Below are 25,938 nucleotides of genomic sequence, written 5' to 3' on the forward strand. Positions count from 1 at the left end.
ACACAGCTCAAGGTCTGGGCCCTCTGGGCCTGGCCCCGATTCTGCCCAGAGGGCCCATTCTGAGTCCGGCCACAAGAATGCAGTGTGTGGACTGAATGCGGTGTGTGTAATGCTTAGAGTGGATGCATAGTGTTTGGTTGTGTAATGGATGCAGTGGGCGTAGTGTTTGTGTGTAATAAATGCAGTGCGTACAGTGGGTGCAGTGTGCATATTGTGAATGCAGAGTGTTTGTAACTGTTGTGGATGTAGTCAGTGGCGTACATACCGCGGTTGCAGTGGTCGTGGCTGCGACCAGGCCCGTCACTACAGGGGACCCGGCCGCCCTGCGGACTCCTGCGACCGGGTATGAGCAGCCATGCATGCAAGCCGCCGTGGCCGCAATTCAATTCAATTCAATTCATTTTAATAAATTACAATAAATACAATTTTATTTTCGGTGGCATTGTGCAGGCTGTCAGGCGCTGAATACGGCAGTGAGGGCCCAGCCAACGCCATGCTCACTTTTCAGTTGCTCCTCTCTCCAACGCTCACGATCCTGGCATGTGTGCCACTCTGAGTGTTGCCATGATAAACGTGGTACCGTTCTGACAGCTGAGGGGTGTTGGAAAGAGGGGCAGCTGGAAATCAAAGATGAAATTGGCTGGGCTCCCTCTGCACTACACAGGCTTTAGAGGGCCCGCAGGTGCACACACACACATATACATAAAACAATAATCGCTATATAAATGTGTATATTGGGACTGAAGGGCCCATGCCCCAATACTGCCATATGTCCCCGGGTCCAGGTTTCCCAGAGCAATCCGGGCCCTGCCCTGATGGCAGCCATGTGAACAGATTTTAGCTCACAGATGCTTGGAAATCTAGGACTAGAGCTTTGGCCATTCTCAGCAGAGGCTTCCTCCCCCAACATTGGTGCTCACCTCTCTGCCTCTGTGACAGAGTGTTACTTGGTCAGTGCTGCAGAAGTGCCTATAGTAGACTTATCTTTGCCTGGTCCACTAGAGGTTGACTTAACCTGGGCCTACAATGATAACATTGCAGTTTCTATAAAGTAGGTTAAGCCCCAGACCACTAGCATCGAGATGAAGTGCATCTATAGTGTTCCTTAACTGTGATACTAAACGTAACCTTAAAGGGACACTGCAGACTCCTAAAGCCCTTTAGCTTGCTGAAGAGCAAAGAGAATGCCTGCTTTTTAATTTTACAAAAAGTGCAGATTTCAATAGAAATTATACATTGTCAGACAATCAGTCCTGTTACTTCCTGGTAGCTTAGCTCGTTGAAGCTAAACTCAAGAGGCAGCACCTGCCTTGTAAAGACTTCTCATTGAGCCACATGGGACAGCCACAGAAAGTATGGGCTGGGGAAGAAAGAGAGGGCTTGCATAGGATGCAGACAAGAGATTTGCAGCTTTTGCATGTTTTAAATGGAGATAGATTTGTAAAACTGTGCTTTTGTGTGAGGTTTGGGAAATGGAGTATACCGTTAGAAATGATTTTTAAACCAAAAATCTCCAACCTCCATAGTCACTCCCCAAGTCCAATGTTAACCCTAAGAGGGGCTCTTTAAACACTATAACCGTGCTATAGAAGACTGTAGTGTCCCTCCCCCTCCCCCCCCCCCCCCCACATACATAATAAAACACCTGTTCAAAGTGTAATATCCCGCAGTGTCCAGGACATTTCGAGAGATTTAAGTGTTATACACATTTTTGTTTAGGTTTTGAAGTTAAAAGAAAATTTTCCTTATTTATAAAAAAAAAAATAATTACATACAAATTGCCTTCTTGAATATTATTTGGTAATGACTGATTTTCACGCATCTCCTGGAATACCCTTTTCAGTGGGGAACATACATTTTTAGCCCTCTTTGGACAAAACTTATCTGCTAAGTGCACGCACATTTTGAAACCATCCCAGAGTGCTTGGTTAGCAATTATGGATGATGTCCGTAAATCATACTAGCACGTCACAACCAAAAACAGGATTTAAACATGGCCGTCCCCATAGGGCAAGATTAAATCAGGTGATGTTTTGACATTTACTTCTATGTATGCAGTAAAACATAATATACAAAAGCGGCCATTATACATGTAATCTTTTATGTTAAATAATAATATTAATAAAGTAGGATAGTTTTATTTAAAATGCCGTTTCTTTAAATCAAAAGGTCAACACATATTTCCCAAAATAACTAGACATTTGCCATTTTAGCTTATTGTCCTTATTTAACAATTTATTTTGTAGGTTGTGGTCCTTAAAAACCTGCACAGTGTCTATGTATACACACATTTACTCACACCTTTACAAAACGCAGTCACCAACATACACAAACATACCTGCATTCACACATATACACACAAAGTCGGTATTCATTGGAGTGGCTGTTCTGCTCTTTTCCTCTCCTCCCTACAAGGCTCTCACAGGGGAACAGTCATTAACAGGCTGTTCTTTGCTACTGCCTCCCACCAGGTCAGGGAATGATGCACAAACCTGCTGGATTTTCCAGTTACAATTCAAGCGCTTTATCTTTTATTCATTCCACCACTGTTACCAATCGGAGAACAAGCACAAGACCAACAAATGTTTAGCAAAGATCTTTGCAAATGTAGTTTAAACAAGGTAAATGAACAGGTTCTACAATTAAGATGTAAAGATCACATTTGCTTGACATAGGCAGGTTTGTAAACTTGCCACTCTGGTAGTGCTGTGCTAATCGTGCGATTCTCAGTTAATAGAATATAAAAATACTATTTAGCGAACCCCATTGTAATAAATAAATATTCTTTATGGACTGTGTCCTAAAAGTTTGAAGACAAACAACACCCAAAACCAGCAATATTTTAGCCTTATGACAAAAAAAAAAATTAAAAAAAATTCCAAGTTAATAAAAAGAAAAAAAGAAAGAAAGAAAAATAATGACCTAGAATTTATGTCACCAGAAGTGGATCTGAGCCTGTTTCACCTCGATCAGAAAGGTGGGAGGGAGCTCTATTTAAAGGGACACTATAGGCACCCAGACCACTTCAGCTTAATGAAGTGGTCTGGGTGCCAGGTCCATCTAGGATTAACCCATTCTGCTGTAAACATAGCAGTTTCAGAGAAACTGCTATGTTTACTATAGGGTTAATCCAGCCTCTAGTGGGCGTCTCATTGACAGCCGCTAGAGGCGCTTCCGCGCTTCTCACTGTGATTTTCAGAGTGAGAAGACGCATGCGCATTCAGCCAATGACGGGAAAGGAGAAGGAAAGTCCCCAGCGCTGGGGAAAAAAAAGGTAAGCGATTGACCCCTTCCTCACCCTAGAGTCCGGCGGGAGGGGGGCCCCAGGACCCTATAGAGCCAGGAAAACTAGTATGTAACAGTATGTAATATTTTTGAATATGCTTTTCAAATGAACACAACTTGATAGAGGAAAATAATAAACAAAACACTTTTCAAATGCTTTACCTACATAAATCACCAATAAAGTCTCTGTGAATAATTTAAAAAGCTAATCTAAAAACATTAAATCGAGGCCTTAAAGAGATAAGCTAGTAAAAAAACGAAAGCAACAATATAGATGTGAGAGAAACAAACAAACAAATGAATGAACGAACGGACAAGACCAGATAAAGTAACTACTGTATCTAGGTTGTGCATGGTCTGTTATGCAGAGATTTATATGAAACCTTTAACACCAGTGAAGAATAGAACACCGGTAAAGAATTAGAGACTGGCCATTTCTATTCCCTCTAGACTGCGAGACCAGAGAATACAAACTTTTTTTTTTTTTTTTTTTTTTAATCTACCACTCTGGAAAAAACAGACACATATTAGGTCAAGTACATTATTTATCATGCACTCACTGGGTAGTGAAGTAGTTGCATGGAGTGTCCCATTAATAATATATCATGTAAAGCACTTTTATATTCAGATAGAAAGTTCACAGGGAAAATAATGACCATGCACATACATAAATCAAATGGATTTCACAGAGTCGGGAGAAAATTATTCTAACACCAAACTCTCACTTATTTAAGACAATCCACAATGATCAGCACCACGTGGTAAGTCAACAGAGGAAGTCACTCTACAACTTGTTTGTGTTCTATATTATATATTTTTTCACTGAAGGTAATTTTGAGTTTTATTCCATGTTTAACAAGCCTTTACATTCGGCTGCTGTAATTCGTTTCAGTCTGAGGATGTCCGATAACACTTAAGAAAATGTAACTTTTATCTGATATACTTTGAATTGCTGGTCTGCTCCAGATCAGGGTAGTAATCAGCATTATTGTTTCACAAGAAAGTTAAAAGGACGGCACTTGCAATAAAATGTCAACTGCAATCATGGAAATGTTCTACAGTCTACTTCTAGAACATATTATTATGTTGTAAAGCAAATATACTTTTATGTGTCTCATGTAGAAAAGAAAGCTGAGTACATAGTGTAATTGCAGTTGCTAATTGTAACCCACAATTGACTGTATTCTGCCTCTCACTAAGTGAATGCATGTTAAGTCACGTGGAACTTACAGTTACCTTGTTTGTAGCAGTAGCACTTGATCCAGGAACTACTGGTACATTTGTCACTTGCACTGACAAATAGTTGTTGTCTATTAGAGGCCAAGCACCTTCCACTTTGCATGTCTGAAAATGGTCTTTAAAAGTTCTCAAGTGTGGGTCTCCAAACAAGCCACAAAAAAGATAATTTGGTTGAGTCTGATCCCCCACCTGTAGCTCTCTTGCTGTGACCCTGCTGTGATAGTTACAAGCATCGTTTGAAAATTCAGGGTTTGTAGAAGATGTGGGACCATCCTTGGAACAGTTCCTCTGGCTCATGAGGTCACTAATGCCCAAAACAGCAGAATGGTAGACTAGGTTTCCACGACAAGCTTTGGAAGTCCTGTGTGTGCAACCAGCATATGCCCGCAAGGCCTTACAGAATTCAGAATCAAAGCCATCGCTTCCAGAATTCAAGTGTGATGTCAAAGAAACAAAGTCCGTCGTGCACTTCTGAATGCGGCACTGTGTCTGCTGCTGGCTGTACCCTGGAAAAGAAAAAATGGGCATCATAAACAAAATGTGACTTCACAAAGACTAATGCTGTCAACATGCAAAGAGCCTTGAATATATACTCAAATATCTGGAATAGAATGTGGACAGACGTCTGGATTTGTGGAGCACTCACATGTCAACTATTGGAATGTCTGTTGATTTAGAATAGATTGATGCATGCTAGTTGCCACACTTTTCGATCTTTGTCTTACTTTTCTATTCGTGAAACTATCATATATCTCCACTTAGTGCTCAGATAGAAAAAACAACCATGGTCCGTACACATGCTCTTAACGGAGATCACGGAAAAAGCCTTCACCGTTAATGATAAAAAATTGAGAACAAAGACTTTTCCTAAAAATCTAGAATGACAATTGGGTGCACAAACAAGATAATATCAAAACAAAGGAAAGCATTATTTTATAAGCGCATGTGGATATATCAGGAAATTATTATTTTCAAGTCAACAAATTTAGGGTGCAATTTAATAATACAAAAATTGTGTACACACACCAGCCGGCTAATTAACTTTTAATGCAATACATGATGCACAATGTGCTACATACAAAATTTCCTTTCGGCAAATTACAGAATCTTCTGATATATCATGTGCCATCTGAACTACTGCTCATAATCGTGTGAGCAAAACATGATATAACAAACTCGGAAACTCAGTGTCCCTTTAACGGATTTAAGATATTGTACAGGTACTGTGTTTGAAAAGAAGTCAAATAAATACATTTTAAAAAGTGTGTATTTGAACTTGCTGCATCCACAATAAACTGACAAAAAAAATTCCACCCGCCCACTAGCTGGTTTTCCACCTTGAAATTCAGCAATAGTGGTGGAGGTGGGTGCCCACCAGACAATCATTGTAACAGAGATCAGCAATTTGTAATTTTTTCTAACATTCTAAACCTTTGCCGCTATATCACAGTTTTCCTTTTTTTGCAAAAACTATTCAACAAATATTTAAAAAAAAACAAAAAAAGATTTGTGAGGTTTGCAGTGGCAAGTAACTTTTACACCAGCAAATGGCACTAGACTTAAAATTTGAGCCCTGTTCTAAGAGTGCGTAATCCCAGCACAGCAGTGTTTTATGGACAGGGCAGTCTCTGCAAGTTGTAGATTAATTATCAGCTTTCTACTCATGAAAGTGATTAGCTAAACAACAACCATTAGAAATATTTGCTGTACTTCCTGATGGCACATACAACTGTCTCACTGAGAAACACCGCAGGTTGTAAATGACAGAAAGGGAGTCAAGGCGTAGGTGTTAGAGACCGAAGAGGTGGGGCTAAGAAGCAGAATGATGAAAAAGTTTCCCTTTAATATGCGTGTCAAGTAATATGATTTTATAAACTGTGAACGGTGGGAGGTAAATACATTCTGGAGGTACCCTTCTACCACAGCTCCAGAGAGAAGAGGAAAAAAAAAAAGCAGTTATGGCAGTCCTCTCCGGCACAGTACTATTAAAAACATCCTCCCGTGCTCACACAATCAGGGTTGTACAAGGCAGCAAGCATACACCCAAATGTATATTAGGAAATTCATGTCAATCCACATTGGATTTATAACTCCATATTCCAAATTCCTGAGAATTGAGAACAGCAGGGAATGCTCCTTAGCCACTTCATTTAACCTTAACATACAATGAGGTGGGGTCATCAGGCCAGTGGAACCCCTGATTTATCTTTTTGTTCCACTCTTCCCCTGCCCTTGGATGTTCGTGGACCTGGTGGCAGTTAAGTGAACTAGTCTTTTTTTTTTATATATATATATATTAATATATTTGGTACAACCTACCACTGAGATTAATTTATGGAAATGTGTGAGGGTCTCGGCTGAGTCGACTTGGTTCAAGTTGGTGAATTTCTAACAGAGCCCAAGTTGAGTAGTTTCCCTTCATATTCAGCCATTAGTTAATAACTTTTTTTGGTTATACTGAATGAGTTTGGAGTTCCCATCGAAATTTGTCTGCAAGCTCTATTTAATGATTATACCATAAAGGTGCTCTATGCCGGGATGAAAATCCCATCGCACTAAAAAAATGCTGACTTTGAACACCACTCTACTGTAGACCCCATAGTCTATAAACCAAGACAAAACACATCTTCCACCTTCGTCATCAACGTGTCAAAGCTACACACAATCACTTAACTGTGCATAATACAAGTAAACAAAGAACAGCAAAATGAAACATCTTCAAAAAAAAACCTAAAGCTTCATATTTAGCACCTGTGAATAGAACTATCCAATATCTCTAAGGGATTATAGGATGTCAAAAGGCATCACATTTAAATTTCAAGAATCTAAAAAGGTACAGAGGCTTTAAAAACAAAACAAACGACAATTATATCTAACCCAACTTGCAGATTCTTGCATTTTATTAAGTCCTTGAATGTCAGACATACATAGAAACTATTTTTCTAGAAAAGTTTTGCTCTTGCTTTAACACAGACACAACAACCTTACAACCTTAAAACCTTGACTGATCATTGAAGACCGAACAAAAAAAAATAATAAAAGGGAAGGATTTCCTTCTAAATCCAGGGTTTGTAGCCATTAGCTTTGACCACCCTGACGTTATATGGTTTTGGAAAGAGTGCCAAGGAAACACAGGTGGTAAGTTAATATCCCAAACTCTGTCCATGCAGAAGAAAAAAAAAAATACAGCTCAAATTACGGAGTATGCAAAATAAAATTCTACTTACATTGCACACAAAGACAGGCAGAATAATCTAGCTCAATAAAGCCTGGAGCAAATTGTGTTTCAGGCCTTCGATGCCTTCAAGTAAGACAAGATGTCCTGGAACGCAAAGCACGGCATTCGGCAATCCCACTAGCTAAGATCTCAGACTGTCAGCTTTTTAAAAGGTCAGAAAACCGAAACAAACAGAATGACCACACAATAAAGCATGCACAGAACAACTATCTGATTACCCTGCAGAAACCTGTCGATTTCAGACATGTAAGAACTGCGATGAAAAGAATCAACAAGCTCTATTTTAAATCACAAGTGTCTGCAGATAAATTATATAATATGCAATTTATACGAGAGGTACACAGCTATGCGCACTCCATGCACTGGAGGTCAGAACTATTCCCTTCCCGTAAATCCCCCATGGTAATATGTTAAATAGGAGGATTTAGGCACAAGGTGGGGTTATGTGTCTAGACCCTTCTTAAGACATATAGTATATATTAACCGAGGCGAATAGTAGATCTATTTAACTGATGTAATGTTGAATCTGTAGAATTCATACTTAGCTTTAAGTCACGTAATTCCATTTGATCATGCGCAACCTACTTAATGGGATGAAAAGGGGAACACCATAGATTGGGGCATAGAGATGGAATGAACTAAACTAAAGAAGTTTAAATTTAAAAACTCACCCAGCACGACTAACTAATCTAAGCATCTACATCTAAAATTTAAAGAAATTTATCTACGTGCCAATTTAACCCTCCATTTAAAGTTGACAGATTTTTATATTTTATCGATTTATTTTTGTATTTGATATTGTGCAAAGGTGTGTCTGGACTCCTCTGGCATAGTTTCACCATTTGGTGTTTTCAAATGCGCCAGAAAGTGATAGGCCTAACATAAGCTGACGTGCTCAGCTCAACATTGGCAGCACATCACGAGTTAAGGTTAAGAATGTAGGTACCTTTACTCACGATCGATGGTTAGTGACGGACCTTGAGTGTCAACAGACACTCTCTGTCTATCACTGCCATCTCATGTATTAGCCTGTGCCAAGGAAGAAAGGCAGCAGACTGGTGAATGGGATTCAGGGTCAAAGCCAATCGAAAACAGTATAACACTACAAGGTTAGAGAGCTCCAGGGTACTCCAGGCACCACAACCACCTCAAGGATTTATCTCACTGCACCTTGGCTAATAGGTCACTGTCTTAGATAAGCCTAAGTTATAAAGTTATCACAAGGATGTGGCATGTATGCATACATGTGTGTGGAATCCAAAAAGAATAAGGTCAAGAAGCTGACTGACCATTAGAAGTCGGAGCAAGCACAGAAAAATTCCCACGCCATGGAACCAACAACTACGAGGTCCATAGAACACAGAGAAGAGCCTTCTGTATTGAGATATATGATCCAGGTGACTCATCATTTTCAAGCCTCATCTGATTGCCCTCTGAACATCCTGTACAGCGTTCAACCAGAATATCCAATTTTCATAAATGTATAATGACATTGCATACGTTACAGCAAGTGCTCCTGAAAGGTGGAGGAGGGGGTGGGCGGGGGGCTGTCAGAATGCCAAACTAATGCAGAAAGCAAACAGTTTTGGGGATCAAGCCAAGAATGGCCATGAAATGTGTGAGTAAGCAGCCTACACCACATTTGATTTCCATTAAGGAAGTACAGGTAATGCATGGTTAAAAGAAGACTATCGCCTAGCCTAGCGTTGGGATCAGAAAACACAGGTCTACATAAGCCATCGAGTTTTAAACAAGATTGCCTTCATGCTGTGCAATAAAAGAGGGTTATATCTAATTGTTAATAAAAAAAGGCTAAACAGAAAAAAAAAGTGTGTGAGGGGAAAACCTTTTATTAAAATTTGTCCATAAATTGAACCCAAAGTCAGGGCTTAAAAATCCCAACTTTGGGTTTAAATATGAATTTGGGAGTCGTCTAAAATGAAAATTTCTGTGAAATCTGGGGAAAAATTCATATCATAATTTGTTTTTTTAAATGACTGTTTTATAAGGCGTATCAGAAATCCACGTTGGGAACAGTCACTGTCCAGTATTTTTAATAATATAATAATGATATTTATATTTGGCTACTATGTTTTTGTGAGGTCTGGAAACTAAAAATTAAAGGTAACTCTTGTGTCAGTTTACAGGTTAAAAAAACTGTTCCTTTTTATTTAAAATGTCCAGTAGAACATTAGTCATTAGGTGCACCACTCCTAAAAAAGTTGGGTAAAACTCCCCTTGCTTGCCGCCTCCACACCGCGTCCCGATGTCTGACACAGGACTAACTTGAGAACTGTGCTGGGTAGCAGCCATCTTGTTTTTCTAGCAGACCACAGCATGGCACCTTCGATTAAATTATAACATTCTGTAAATGGCCAAGTTACTTATTTATACGGCTTATCAACAGATTTATGAATTATATCACCAAATTCCCAATATGCAGAAATCACTATGCAGCGAGTGTCGTTCCATATTAAGATTTTGTGGAGGGTTACAAAAGGAAAATTGTAGAATAATTTGGGGTCAAAAACATCACTCTGTGCTTGTGTTGCTTGGGAAATCTGAATTGACAAGACAATTTAGACAATAAAAGAGATATATATATATATATATATGTTTTAAATGTCCATCAGCAAAGTACTTTACAGTTGGATTTTTCTTTTTCTGCTTCTAATTTGAAGATACAGGAAGTTAGATGTCAATCACTTTTTAGTGAATAAAAGGCTTTGCTTTTGAGATGAATTCTTACCATTGCACTAAAAAGAAAAAAGAAAAGGCCCTCTAATGGAATCTGGGCTGTCAAAACACTATGAGGTTTTAAATTCACATTCCTGCAGCAATCTCTGCCACCAGAGAAGAGATTATGTTCTACCTCTCTCTCTTCTTGGCATTTTCTGAGTGACAGGAAGGGTAGATGTGAAATAAACACCACACATTACCCAACACAAAGAGCTTTTAGATGGATGTACGTTCACCATTAATTATATTATTATTTTTTTTCCTTTTTGTAATCATTAGAGATTTTTTCTTTCCATCTTCTCTTATGAGCTTGTGAAGCTTTTAAACCACATTACAATCGTTCCACAATAAAAGTTAATTAATATATTTTAGGTAATGTTATTGAAGTCCCAGCAAATACCAGTAAGAGCGAAACTAACTCGTATGACCTTGCAAACACCCATCTAAATTCTTACATGATAAAGGAGATGTATCGTTAAATGGAACTTAACAAAACCAGGAAGCTGGGTCACTATGGCAACAAAGACAATTCCCAGAACTGCTTCCATTTCAGTTAGGTTAGCCACTGACCAACCACCATGGTTTGCAAGAACTGGCCGTCTATGAATTCCCCAACTGCTGAGAGAGATTTGGCGATCCCGCAGGGTACACTGCGAGATAGCTTAGCACAGGACTGTTTGAGAGAATATGCGGATCTACAACTGCCTTACACAAAGATAGCCCGATCCTTTACCAATACCTGGGAGAAAACACGGCATCTCCGGACCTCCTCTGCCTTTCTCAACCAACAGAGGAGCACGGCTTGAAATGAATGCGTGATATGTATGTATTAAAGTTTTCTGAAAAGTGCAGATTAATATCCATTGTTATTTTAATCACATTTAAAGTAATTTAAAAAGTGTGACTTTTCTGTTTCATATTAATTTTTCCCCAGATTTCACAGAAATTTCCATTTTAGGCGACCCCCAAATTCACTGTGGAGGACAAATTCTGCCACTTTCCTGTTAGAAAAAGTGTTGGAAATATTCATAAATCCTTTGCATTTGTGAAAAATAGTGCACATTCAAAAGTCACAGTTATATTGGAAAAAACAAACCCTTGAGGGTGGCCCAGGGACCTCTTCGCACCATAACAACTTAATTCCAATGAGGCCGTTATGGTCCCGGTGTGTTCCTTTAATAATATTTTTATATCAAACACTGTTAACTTTTTACATAAAGAGTAAAAGCGGGTTGGCAATTGACTGTGCCTGAAGGTTCTTCTCCCCAGTCTCTACATTAAAGAGACCTAATCTTCCATTAGTTTATGATTTCTTGGATTCTGATTGGCTATTTCGGTTTTCAACCCATCAAACGGCATTCCTGATTTAATATATATTGTATTTATCTAGTCTTTTCTCTATAACTGTTCTAAAAAGCAGAAATAATATAGTGAATCTAAGCAAAGATATGGGAAGACATTTATCAAAAAGTTCTGAAAATTTACAGCTAAAGATTACACATTTAAAAAAAAAAATAAAAAAAAAAGAATCATATTTCTTAAAGTGATCGAAAAAGGGCCTCCTGTCTGTGATTAAACAGAGCAGAAGATGTAAACTTCTACAATGAACAAATTGTGCTGTCAGATCTGATTGAAAATGAAACCATGAGTCACAGCCAGGGTAGGCGTGGCTATGACTTTATAAAAAACAAACAAAACTTACTTAACTTCTGAATTAAAGATAATTGAGTAATGCGACTGTCGGGGCATGAACTACACACCAAAACTGCTTCATTAAGCTAAAGTTGTTTTGATGCTTAGAGTATCCTTTTAAACTCCATATCCCAGGAGTGTCTGTCAGAGCATCACAACAATTGCAGTTCTGAAACAGTTGGAATGCACTCCTCCCAACATTTTAAGAGGGACACTTTAATTTTAGGGTTGTGGCCAGAGACATAGCTCTGCTGAAAGATTTTAGATGACTTACCAATAACACTTTATGGTACTAAAATGTAATTCAGAACAAGAACAATGTATCTTATTTACACAGAGTGATTTGAAGTGTCATGGTGGTAGGAGTCAGTATTTCTGCATGAAGACGCTGCAGAAACTGAGCTTCTGTTAAAGGAACACAATAGGCACCCAGACCACTTCATCTTATTAAAGTGGTCTGTGTGCGCGGTGTCCTTGTCCCATTTAGTCCTGCAATGTAAGTCATTAGTTTTTGAGAAACTTTAATAATTACCTTGCAGGACTAAGACCGCCTTTAGTGGCTGTCAAACAGTCAATATAGGCACTTTTGGGACTCTAGCATACTCTGGGTATCCTAAATGATGCTGAACATCCTCACCCTCTGCATGAAGACATCCAGCATCAGTGAAATCCCCATAGGGAAGCATTAATTCAATACTTTGCTATGGGGAGGGCCTAATGCAGTTGCAGAGCTCTGTACGCATGCACTTTAGGCCCTCCTGTCCAGGGGTGAACTGAGCACTCGGGCAAAATCGGTCATGGACCATGGGCCCGAGGCTCTTGGGGGCCTGCCCGCTGTGCAGGAAAGGAACAGCTGGCTGGGGAGTCCAACAATCTCCCCAGCCAGTCTGCAGTCAGTCATTGCCCAAAAAAATAAATAAAAATACATTCTCTTTTCTTTTGTCCCCTCTCCCCTTGTTCTGCCACACAGCCCCATCATGGCAAACTGAAAAACAGCTATTGGGCCTCCCAAAGACCCACTAGGCCGCCTCTAATTGCGCCTGAAAGATAAAGACACTAGGAGAGGTGTCTGTAAAAGATCAATTAGGCAGCTCTGTGTGGCTCCTTACATAGGAAGGGACATCATGTGTCAAAAGTTAAGGGAGCCGTGCAGAGCTGCCTGATTGATCACTGTTACAGGCAGCACTTCAGGGAAAGATAGCATGCTTCCTCCTCTCTGGCTAAAGGTAAGGCTCAGCCCCTCTACCCACTACAGCCCCCCTACTTTCTACAGCCCCTATACCCCCCTACTTTCTACAGCCCCTATACCCCCCTACCGCCCCTATATCCCCCTACCCCCAGCAGCCCCTATATCCCCCTACCCCCAGCAGCCTCTATATCCCACTACAGCCCTTATATCCTCTCTACCATCAGCAGCCCCTCTACCCTCAGCAGCCCCTCTACCCCAGCAGCACCTATACCTTCTACTCACTACAGCCAGTCTACCCACAGCAGCTTTTCTAACTTCTATCCACTACAGCCCCTATATCCCCCTACCCACTACAGCGCCTCTACATACCCCTACACCTACTACAGCCCCTATATCCCTCTACCCACTACAGCCCCTTGTACCTCCAGCAGCCCCTCTACCTGTTACCCACTATGGCCCCTATATCCCCCTGCACCCACCACCAGAGGGCACTACAGTGTTGGGAATACCGTTTTGTATTTCTAACACTATGGAGTCCCTTTAATTGTGTGCTGGGGGCTAGTTGCATCCCCAGCACATGTGACATTGGCAGACAACAACTGGACCATGCAAAAATAGGGATTGTGCCTCCTAAATAGAGACAGTTAGGGGTATGGATGTACCCTATGGGCACTACTGTCAGATGCCAGTTTTCAGGATATTGGCATCTTTGCGGTTTTAACCTATATTTTCCAATTCTCTTTTTATAATTCCCTGTTTAGAGAATAAGCCTTTACACAGGTGTGGGTGTTTGTGTCAAGGCAGTCATACAAAGAACAAACAATTATTCCCTTTATTCAGGAATAATTTGCCTTACCTGTACTCTAAGTAACAAACGTTTGCCAAGTAATATAATAAAAAAACGCAGCGACATAGTGCTGTGTACTTTAAGTAAAGCACACTGCGCAACAGCCTTCACAGACAAATACTGCCATATACAGCAATGGAGACTCAGACGGTAAGGCGTGAATTCCGTTTGTATGGGATACATTTATTTATAATTTTTCAAACTAGAGTTGAAATACTTCCAAAGGTCTGAAAGCAGAGAGCGAGATTTCAGTTCTCACTGACACCTTTTTAGGGGTTTTCTAGTAAAGCTAAATATTTAGATGTTATGGTGACTCACGCCTGCCTCATTGATGTCCAAACTCATCTAATAGGTTTATTTACTAAAGAGAGAATTCAAAGTGAATTTCACATTTAAGGCCAGAGTAGCCAAACTGGGAGCATAGAATATTTCCAGACCAGCTATTTGACCTTTTAAGAAAATACGGTTTCGGTGGGGGTAACCCTTTTCATCCTGCCCCACTACAAACAAAATAAAACCAAACAAAAGAACTTTACCTGCACTCCAACACTGTGTGTGTCCTGGTGACAGAGGCCAAATATGCCATGAATTCACATTAGCTCTTGTTCGTTCTTGGGTGGCTAATGACGTCCTAATAATGCTGTCATAAACGCAGTTATACAACCAGAAACAGAGGGGTTAAAGTCTGCATGTGCAGCATTTCATAGTGGAATATACAACCTTAGGGCACTATGACCACTTCAAATCAGTGAATTGATCGTGGTGCTTGAAGTAACACTAAGTTTGAAATTCTCTTTGAATTTAGTAAAATAACCCTATCAACTATTATTATTATAATCGCCATTTATATAGCGCCAACAGATTCCGTCGCGCTTTACAATATTATGAGAGGGGATTTAACTATAAATAGGACAATTACAAATAAACTTACGGGAACAATAGGTTGAAGAGGACCCTGCTCAATCGAGCTTGCATTCTATCAATCACTTTACAGGGTAACATGACCACTAGAGGTCCCCAACACGCTCAGCCAATCACCTCCACTCAAGTTGGACAAAACAAACATTGATCAAATTGAAGTGTTAATTTGGCATAATCAATGCGGCTATAAATGGGTCCACTCTGCATGAAGAGGTTATATGGGGAACAGTGCACCGGTCATGCAAAAACAGAATACATTTTTGCTGAACTACTTCAAAAATTGCTCAGGTACGAGCTTTGCATTTATACATTTGCTAGCTATTCACCGCAATCTATAGAGCACATTCATATATCTCCTTCAAATTGGCTCCTCGTTTCATGTGACAGAGTGACTTTAAATGTCGGTCATATCACTTACTGAACAAATCAAATCAGGAACAGCCAGAAGCCCTAGCTACAACTCCCATGATTCTTCACTGGCCTCAAGGCATCATGGGATTTGTAGTTTCACAGCTGCAAGTCTACCAAGCACCAGGCATTCCACCGCCTGGTTTAAAGTGCACAAGGATTTGGCAATATATTGTTGTATAACTTGGACAATGTCCAACCAAGTATAACACAGCAAAGTCTGCTTTTAACTATTTAAGAACCAGTGATATTATATATAAAACACACACCACACTAGAATTATAATAAACGTCTTTAAATCACATTTTCCTTAATCCTGTTTTCTATACTAACTCCGTAATCATATTTAATAAAGTGAAAATGGAAAAAGATTTTTTTTTTCCCTGTTCCTAGTGCTCTTGAAAAAAATATACTCAAATACCCCTCACTGCTTCTGCGGTTATCTAATAAAGCGGGTGATAGAGACCCAGATGTAAACATTTAACAGATAATCAGGCTTTGTTGATCAGATTTAGATTACCCTGCTTCAACCTTTTCCCCAGCTAATCGCTGCAGGAATTATTCAAGGTAATGATCTTGAACAAAAGTACGTCTCAGCCAACCAGCCCCCTACAAACTGTTCAAATTAGTCACAAGCCACAAATATCAGAACTGTTTTACAAAGGTCAAATCACATATGTGGACCCTGCATGTCTCAGAAATTCTACAATGTAGTTCTAACCTCTTAACCCTTTGCTGCCAGGAAGGAGAAACTTAATCCCCAACTCAAATTCAAACAACTGCTGTGATACAAAACTACTAGTTCTTGCAAAATACAAATACATTGTTATGATTTGTTTTACAGATTACATGGGCCTTCAGAGGAGTATCCTATTCACAAACTCGTTAAGCATCCAGAGACTGCTACAGACTATTTGTCTTCGCCAGTGAATTACCAAAGGCACAGTCTAATCACTAGGTGAACTACAACTCTCATCATGCTTGTGCAGAGTTCTGAGAGTAACAATCCATAGGAGCAAGAATGAAGAAGACTGTCTAGCTCTGACACGGAACTCTGTGCTATTAACCTTTTATGTACAAGAGTTGTACAACACAAAGAAAAATAAATCACACGTTATAGTATTATTATATTATTGAGTTTTCAGTCATTATAAAATCGCTTTATTTATTCACCGCCAGCAAGAACAACTTGGTAGCAAATGGTTTGCCTGAAAACCATATCTACCGGTATATCCTTTACAAAATGTCTATCGGGGGTTAAATTCTTTCCTACTCCCATCAACAGCAGAACTAGCACAAGGCTCTCTTCTCTCCTTGTAGCTGCAGGAAATCTGATCTCAGTCTTGAATTCAGCAAACACCAGGATAGGAATGGGGGGGGGGGGGGGGGGGGGGGGGGGGAGAGAGGGAGGTAGAGAAAGGTGGGACATCTGAATCATTATACTCCATACATAAGAGCCACAATTTAACGCTTTCATTCATGTGAGCAATTTTACATCAAGTAACAAAAAAAAAATGCACAACATGTCTGACTAAAAACGAATGTCAGTTCAATCTGGCTAGACCAGAGATCTCAAACGCTTACCCTCCCACCAAATGTTGACGACTTACAGTACTACGCTACCCAGAATTCCTTAACCCCTTAAGGACCAAACTTCTGGAATAAAAGGGAATCGTGTCATGTGTCCTTAGGGGGTTAAATGCAATAGATTAGCAGAGAATTGGGGGAACTGTAGTTCAGAAACATCTGGTGGGCCTGAGTTTAAGATGGCTGGGCTGGACTGATTGCAGCATTTGGATGCAAATATGAAAAATTAATAAATAAAATTAAAAATCAGTTTATGCATTTTTATACGATTGCTTGGTTACTGGAGTAAACAAAAAGGTTAAATAAAGTTTGAGGCTAGAAAAACGTATTCATCTTAGTGCAAATCAAAGTGGTATCAACCTTCAGGCACTCCAAAGCCTAGATACAAAAAGCAAAATAAAAACAAACATTCTTAAGCTACATGGATTCCATAAACAGATACCGTGGTATAGCCAGACTGACAGACAATAATTAATGGCTTTTTTCAGTCAATCGTGATAATGTCGTGTAATATAAAAAAATATATAATTAAAAAAAAAATGGAAAAATAAAAAATAAAAGCACTGAAATAAACATGTGATGGCTTATTTACATGAGCATCCTGCTGCAATCAAAACGCAATCACAGCTTTGGGAAATCTGTTCTGCCCCTGAGCATAAAGCCTATTAACAGTGTCTCTTCCAGCTGAGCCCCCTGTATGGTAACAGACTTATACACCTCCCAATACACACTTGGACAGCATATGCCTCAGCAATCACTGTATAGCTAATATCCAGATGTGCCGTTCACTCAGCAGGCCCGCTCATTGCAAACTCATATCCGCAGACTCATTACCACTATTTGGATATGTGCTAAAGCAATCTCCAGCCATTAACAGGAAAAAAAAAGTGGAAAAGAAACATTTTATTGAATAGCGGTTTTGTAGGGTTCTTTTCAATCAGTTCGACCTCCTCTCTGACATTCTGTTATTTCTCTTGTATGTCATTACCCTGTCCTCGTAGATTGTACTCACCTCCACCTAGTCTTGTTATTTTTTTTGTATGTCAATTATTTGTTGTCAATATATCCCCATTTTATAATCGTAAGGTGCTGCAGAATATGTTGCTGCTCTAATGCTACTGATAAAAATGGTAAAATCATAACGTATCTATTTTATCTGCAAAGCCTAGAGTATGCTCTGTGTTTCAGTGATATGAGTGTCTAAACTGACACAAATTGAAGAGTAACCGGCTAAGTGAGATTTGGCGTTACAGTTAATCCAGAGCTGAACGAGAGGTCACAGAATGTACAATGTTTTTATTTATCACCAACCAACTACAGAATATATTCAGTGTTACAAGCCAAATCACTGGATAATTGCATTCATATAGCAAATAATGGGAGTAAAAACATTACTACGTGAGATTATAGATATATATATATATATATATATATATATATATATATAGTCCTTCATCAGCGACATGTCAGGGATATCATTATATAGATGGATTTCTTTAGTCCCATTTCCCTACTGGGTTAAAAAAAAATGCTGTAACTCGTATAAATGAATGAAGAGCCATAAAACTGCAATAAAATACAGCAATTGCATTGGCCTGTGGCCTTCTTCGATGTACCATACCTTCTCATACTTAGCACAAAAAGAAATACATTTATATATTTTGACAGAACGCAGCATTTTCTAGACATATGTAATGAAGTATGTATACTCAGAGGCCTAGTACTAAGCAACACTGGATCTCAGGGACTGTTCTCCAGGCAGATCTTGGAGTGACTTGTCCCACAGTGCTCACTGCCATGGTACCCTTAGATAATGAATGGGGCCAGGCAGGCAGCTTGCACAGCAGCCATGAGGTGCGGGACTGGACACAATTGGTGACATGTTGTCAGTCTGGAGGGAAAGTTAAGGACCACTAGGCACTGCAGTCTCTACAGTTAGAGACTCTGGAGACTGACTGTGCAAAGTCACAGTGCCAGGCAGAGCCCTCATAATACAATGTATCTGCTGCTGGTAATACAATAACACATTATAGAAACTTCACAGTGATAGAGGGTACTGTATGTGTATATAATGAAAACATTCACATTTAATAATAAATATACAGTTTTTAAGAACATTAACATTGTTTAGAAAGCATTGTTTATTTAAGAAGATTTGCAGATCACCCTTGATTTACAGATCATTTAACTCCTCAAAGTACATTTAGTCTCCCCTATGCCTGACTGATCCAGGCAATGACAACCCCCATTAAAGTCAAATGTAATCTTACCCCATTCCCAGAGTGCATTGATCAGTAAATCACATCCTTTCAGCTGCTCAAGATTGCAACTCCCAACACACAGAGAAAGAAAGTCCAGTGTGGGCTGAGCATGGGGAGAGTTGGAATCCTCAGCAGATACAGTAACAGAGACAGTAGAACCTTGGTGAGTGTGAGGGTTCTTACCTGTGTCCCCCCAGAGAGCCAGCAGAAGGAGGAGGTGCAGGGGGCCCAGGGTACACCGGCGGTCAGCCCCGGGGTAGCAGAGTGCGGCCCTTTTCCCCATACCCATCCATTCAGGTCGCAATGCTGGGCAGGTGGGCTCAGCGGCGGCGTTAGGGGGGATCAAGGGGGGCAAAACGGCTCCGGGGGCAAATCGCTTCCTCTTCTTCCTTATTACCAGCGCAAAGTTTACAGGAGATCAAAAAAAAAAAAAAATACAGAAAAATATAAAAATCAGAAAATGAGTAAAAGTACCAAACAATGATCGGGATGGATGGGCGGAGGAGAGAGGGATGGGGGAAAGTAGATACAAATAAATGTATTGAGGAAGGAGAGGAGAATAAAGAGAGAGATTGTTAGAGGATCCTGGGTGAAGCCGCAGCTGTCCGGGCTCAGTGTGCGGGAAGGAGGAGGCTCAGAGTATGGGGCGGCTACCGGGCCTGCACTGCTCACACAGACACCTCCTCCATCCCAGCTTCTACCACCTCCCACAACCACCCCCTACAACACAGACACCACCTCCTCCATCCCAGCTTCTACCACCTCCCACAACCACCCCCTACAACACACAGACACCACCTCTTACAACACAGACACCACCTCCTCCATCCCAGCTTTAACCCCCTCCCACAACCACCTCCTACAACTCACAGACACCTCCTACAACACACAGACACCACCTCGTCCATCCCAGCCTCTACCACCTCCCACAACCATTTCCTGCCACCGATAACAAATACTGCTACCGATAAACACTGCCACCCTGCTATGATATCTAATACTGCCACCCTGCCACAGATATCAAACACTGCCACCCTACCACCGATATCAAACATTGCCACCCTGCTATGATATCAAATACTGCCACCCTGCTATGATATCAAATACTGTCACCCTGCCACAGATATCAAACACTGCCACCCTGCTACCGATAACAAATACTTTCACCCTGCTACCGATATCAAACACTGCCACCCTGCCACCGATAACAAATACTGCCACCCTGCCACCGATAAATACTGCCACCCTACTACCGATAAATACTGCCACCCTGCTACCAATATCAAACACTGCCACCCTGCTATGATATCAAATACGGCCACGCTGCTACCGATATCAAACACTGCTACCCTGCTACCGATATCAAACACTGCCACCCTGCTACCGATAACAAATACTGCCACCCTGCTACCGATAAATACTGCCACCCTGCTACCAAAAAATACTGCCACCCTGCTACCGATAAATACTACCACCCTGCTACCGATATTAAACACTGCCACCCTGCTATGATATCAAACACTGCCACCCTGCTACCGATATAAAACACTGCCACCCTATTACCGATAACAAATACTGCTACCCTGCTACCGATATCAAACACTGCCACCCTGCTACCGATAAATACTGCCACCCTGCTACCAATATTAAACACTGCCACCCTGCTATGATATCAAATACTGCCACCCTGCCACCAATAACAAATACTGCCACCCTGCTACCGATAACAAATACTGCTACCCTGCCACCGATATCAAACACTGCCACCCTGCTATGATAGCAAACACTGCCACCCTGCTATGATAGCAAATACTGCCACCCTGCTATGATATCAAATACTGCCACCCTGCTACCGATAAATACTGCCACCCTGCTACCGATAAATACTGCCACCCTGCTACCGATATTAAACACTGCCACCCTGCTATGATATCAAACACTGCCACCCTGCTACCGATATCAAACACTGCCACCCTGCTATGATAGCAAATACTGCCACCCTGCTATGATATCAAATACTTTCACCCTGCCACCGATATCAAACACTGCCACCCTGTTATGATAGCAAACACTGCCACCCTGCTATGATAGCAAATACTGCCACCCTGCTACCGATATTAAATACTGCCACCCTGCTATGATATCAAATTCTGCCACCCTGCTACCGATAAATACTGCCACCCTGCTACCGATAAATACTGCCACCCTGCTACCGATATTATACACTGCCACCCTGCTACCGATATTATACACTGCCACCCTGCTACCGATATCAAACACTGCCACCCTGCTACCGATATCAAACACTGCCACCCTGCTATGATAGCAAATACTGCCACCCTGCTATGATATCAAATACTTTCACCCTGCTACCGATATCAAACACTGCCACCCTACCACCGATATCAAACACTGCCACCCTGCTATGATATCAAATACTGCCACCCTACCACCGATATCAAACACTGCCACCCTGCTATGATATCAAATACTGCCACCCTGCTACCGATAACAAATACTGCCACCCTGCTACCGATATCAAATACTGCCACCCTGCCACCGATAACAAATACTGCCACCCTACTACCGATAAACACTGCCACCCTGCTACCGATAACAAATACTGCTACGCTGCAATGATAGCAAATACTGCTACCCTGCTACCGATAAATACTGCCACCCTGCTACCGATAAATACTGCCACCCTGCTACCGATATTAAACACTGCCACCCTGCTATGATATCAAATACTGCCACCCTGCCACCGATATCAAACACTGCCACCCTGCTATGATATCAAATACTTCCACGCTGCTACCGATATCAAATACTGCCACCCTGCTATGATATCAAATACCGCCACCCTGCTACTGATCACAAATCCTGCCACTGATATCAAACACTGCCACCCTGCTACCGATAAAAACTGCCACCCTGCTACCGATATCAAACACTGCCACCCTGCTATGATATCAAATACTGCCACGCTGCTACCGATATCAAACACTGCCACCCTGCTATGATATCAAACACTGCCACCCTGCTACCAATATCAAACACTACCACCCTGCTATGATATCAAAAACTGCCACCCTGCTACCGATAAATACTGCCACCCTGCTACCGATAAATACTGCCACCCTGCTACCAATATCAAACACTGCCACCCTGCTATGATATCAAATACTGCCACGCTGCTACCGATATCAAACACTGCCACCCTGCTATGATATCAAATACTTCCACGCTGCTACCGATATCAAATACTGTCACCCTGCTACCGATAACAAATACTGCCACCCTGCTACCGATAACAAATACTGCCACCCTGCTATGATATCAAACATTGCCACCCTGCTACCGATAAGTAATGCCACCCTGCTACCAATATCAAACACTGCCACCCTGCTATGATATCAAATACTGCCACCCTGCTGCCGATATCAAATCCTGCCACCGATATCAAACACTGCCACCCTGCTACCGATAAATACTGCCACCCTGCTACCGATATCAAACACTGCCACCCTGCTATGATATCAAATACTGCCACGCTGCTACCGATATCAAACACTGCCACCGATATCAAACACTACCACCCTGCTACCGATATCAAACACTGCCACCCTGCTATGATATCAAAAACTGCCACCCTGCTACCGATAAATACTGCCACCCTGCTACCGATAAATACTGCCACCCTGCTACCGATAAATACTCCCACCCTGCTACCGATAAATACTGCCACCCTGCTACCGATAAATACTGCCACCCTGCTACCAATATCAAACACTGCCACCCTGCTATGATATCAAATACTGCCACGCTGCTACCGATATCAAACACTGCCACCCTGCTATGATATCAAATACTTCCACGCTGCTACCGATATCAAATACTGTCACCCTGCTACCGATAACAAATACTGCCACCCTGCTATGATATCAAACACTGCCACCCTGCTACCGATATCAAACACTGCCACCCTGCTACCGATAAGTACTGCCACCCTGCTACCAATATCAAACACTGCCACCCTGCTATGATATCAAACACTGCCACCCTGCTACCGATAACAAACACTGCCACCCTGCTATGATATCAAATACTTCCACGCTGCTACCGATATCAAATACTGCCACCCTGCTACCGATAACAAATACTGCCACCCTGCTATGATATCAAACACTGCCACCCTGCTACCGATAAGTACTGCCACCCTGCTACCAATATCAAACACTGCCACCCTGCTATGATATCAAACACTGCCACCCTGCTACCGATAACAAACACTGCCACCCTGCTATGATATCAAATACTTCCACGCTGCTACCGATATCAAATACTGCCACCCTGCTACCGATAACAAATACTGCCACCCTGCTATGATATCAAACACTGCCACCCTGCTACCGATAAGTACTGCCACCCTGCTACCAATATCAAACACTGCCACCTTGCTATGATATCAAATACTGCCACCCTGCTGCCGATATCAAATACTGCCACCGATATCAAACACTGCTACCCTGCTACCGATATCAAATACTGCCACCCTGCTACCGATAAAAACTGCCACCCTGCTACCGATATCAAACACTGCCACCCTGCTACCGATCACAAATACTGCCACCCTGCTATGATATCAAATACTTTCACCCTGCTACCAATAACAAACACTGCCACCCTGCTATGATATCAAATACTGCCACCCTGCTGCCGATAAAAATACTGCTACCGATATCAAACACTGCCACCCTGCTACCGATAAAAACTGCCACCCTGCTACCGATATCAAACACTTTCACTCTGCCACCATTATAAAATACTGCTACCGATAAATATTGCCACCCTGCTACCGATAACAAATACTGCCACCAATAACAAACACTGCCACCCTGCTATGATAGCAAATACTGCCACCCTGCTACCGATATCAAACACTGCCACCCTGCCACCGATAACAAACACTATCAGGAGAGGCTGGCCGAGATCCTGCCTGCTGTATGATGGCTGCAGGGAGAGTGAGGTAATTGAAAAATTTGAGTCCCCAGCCAGAGGCAGAGGATTCTGATTTTTGCGCCCTCCCTGCTCTGGCGCCAACCTGTGCCGCCATATGGACGCGCCGGCCCTGCATAAAAACACACAACACTCCACTCCATACAATAGCGTGCAGGCAGTCATACACACAAACACTGCTCAATGCTAAATATAACTCTGCAAGGACGGGCACATGGTAGATCCCCACCTGGCAATGCATTGGGACTTCTGCGACAGATAGCAATCTACCCTTTACCCTTCCTGGCGAGAGAGGGGCCCAAAAAAATTATTTAACCTGGGCCCCCTTTACTCTAACCACTGCTCCTGCCCTGCCAAATCTACTGCCATCCCACTGCCAGGCCTGGCCACTCCCACCCCCTGCCAGTCCTGACTACTCCCACCTTCTGCCAGTCCTGGCTACTCCCACCTCCTGCCAGTCCTGGCCACTCCTACCTCCTGCCAGTCCTGGCCACCCCAACCTTCTGCCAGTCCTTGCTACTCTTTCCTCCTGCCAGTCCTGGCCACTCCCACCTCCTGCCAGTCCTGGCTACTCCAACCTTCTGCCAGTCCTGGCCACTCCCACCTCCTGCCAGTCCTGGCCACTGCCGCCAATCCTGACTACTCCCACCTCCTGCCAGTCCTGACTACTCCCACCTCCTGCCAGTCCTGGCTACTCCAACCTCCTGCCAGTCCTGGCCAATCCAACCTCCTGCCAGTCCTCTTGCTTCCAAAATGGCTGCTCCTGTCCGAGACAATAATAGTTTTTCCCATTCACTTCAAATACTAGTTATTCCCATCCCGCTGCCAATAATAGTTATTCCCATCAAGCTTCCAGTAAAAGCGACTATCACCCTCTTGCCAATAATTGCTAGTGCCACCTTGCTGCCAATAATGTCTACTCCCATGTCACTGCTAATAATAGTTCATCCTTTCCCTTTGCCAATAAGAGATACTGCCACCCTGCACCCTGTATTCCCACCGTCGGCCAATCCTAAATTCTCTCTTCCCACTGGTGCCAGTAATAACTACTTCCGCCCAATACCTGGACTGGCTACTCCTAATCTGCTGCAAATAACGGCTGCTCCTCCCTATTGCAATCTGGCTGCTACCACCTCTTTGACAGTTGTCCCTATTTAGGAGGGACAGTCCCTATTTTGGGGCCAAATCTCCCTCTTTTCCATATTGTTGGTGTTTCTGAGTGTATAACAGAGCTGCACAGCGATAATACTCCCAGTAATGTGTCTTTAAACTGCAATAAATGTGTTTGGAAATCAATCTGTGTAAATAAGATACATTGATCTTGTACTAAAGTTACATTTTCTTGGAAAAGTTATCATTAATGAGTCACCTAAAATTTCTCCCGCCACTGGCCACAGCCCAGGTCACACCCTTAAAGTGAAAGTGTCCGCCTTTGTCCATTTGAAATGTTGGGAGGTATGCCATTCCCACCACAGTGCCAATAACAGCTACTCCTGCCACCCTCCTCAATCTG

The 25,938-nt window shown here is 41.9% G+C and overlaps 1 protein-coding gene across 3 annotated transcripts in view; it reads right to left on the reverse strand.

Annotated features, from left to right (window-relative positions):
• The window catches only part of RGMB (repulsive guidance molecule BMP co-receptor b), a 61,583-nt gene that overhangs the window by 15,544 nt on the left and 20,101 nt on the right, over positions 1–25,938 (reverse strand). The window contains exons 1-3 of one of the 3 annotated variants that reach the window (XM_063453670.1): positions 20,124–20,147; positions 19,590–20,086; positions 4,522–5,030 (exon numbers count right to left, since the gene is read on the reverse strand). In XM_063453670.1, the coding sequence (XP_063309740.1) occupies positions 4,522–5,030; positions 19,590–19,695 (615 nt within the window). In that variant the 5' untranslated portion in view covers positions 19,696–20,086; positions 20,124–20,147. Of the gene's footprint in view, positions 1–4,521; positions 5,031–19,589; positions 20,087–20,123; positions 20,148–25,938 lie in introns of those variants that run through there. The other 2 variants (XM_063453669.1, XM_063453671.1) reach the window with 2 other exon arrangements.

The sequence above is a fragment of the Pelobates fuscus genome, chromosome 5 (genome assembly GCF_036172605.1).
Source record: "Pelobates fuscus isolate aPelFus1 chromosome 5, aPelFus1.pri, whole genome shotgun sequence".
In the NCBI taxonomy this organism is placed as follows: Eukaryota; Metazoa; Chordata; class Amphibia; order Anura; family Pelobatidae; genus Pelobates; species Pelobates fuscus.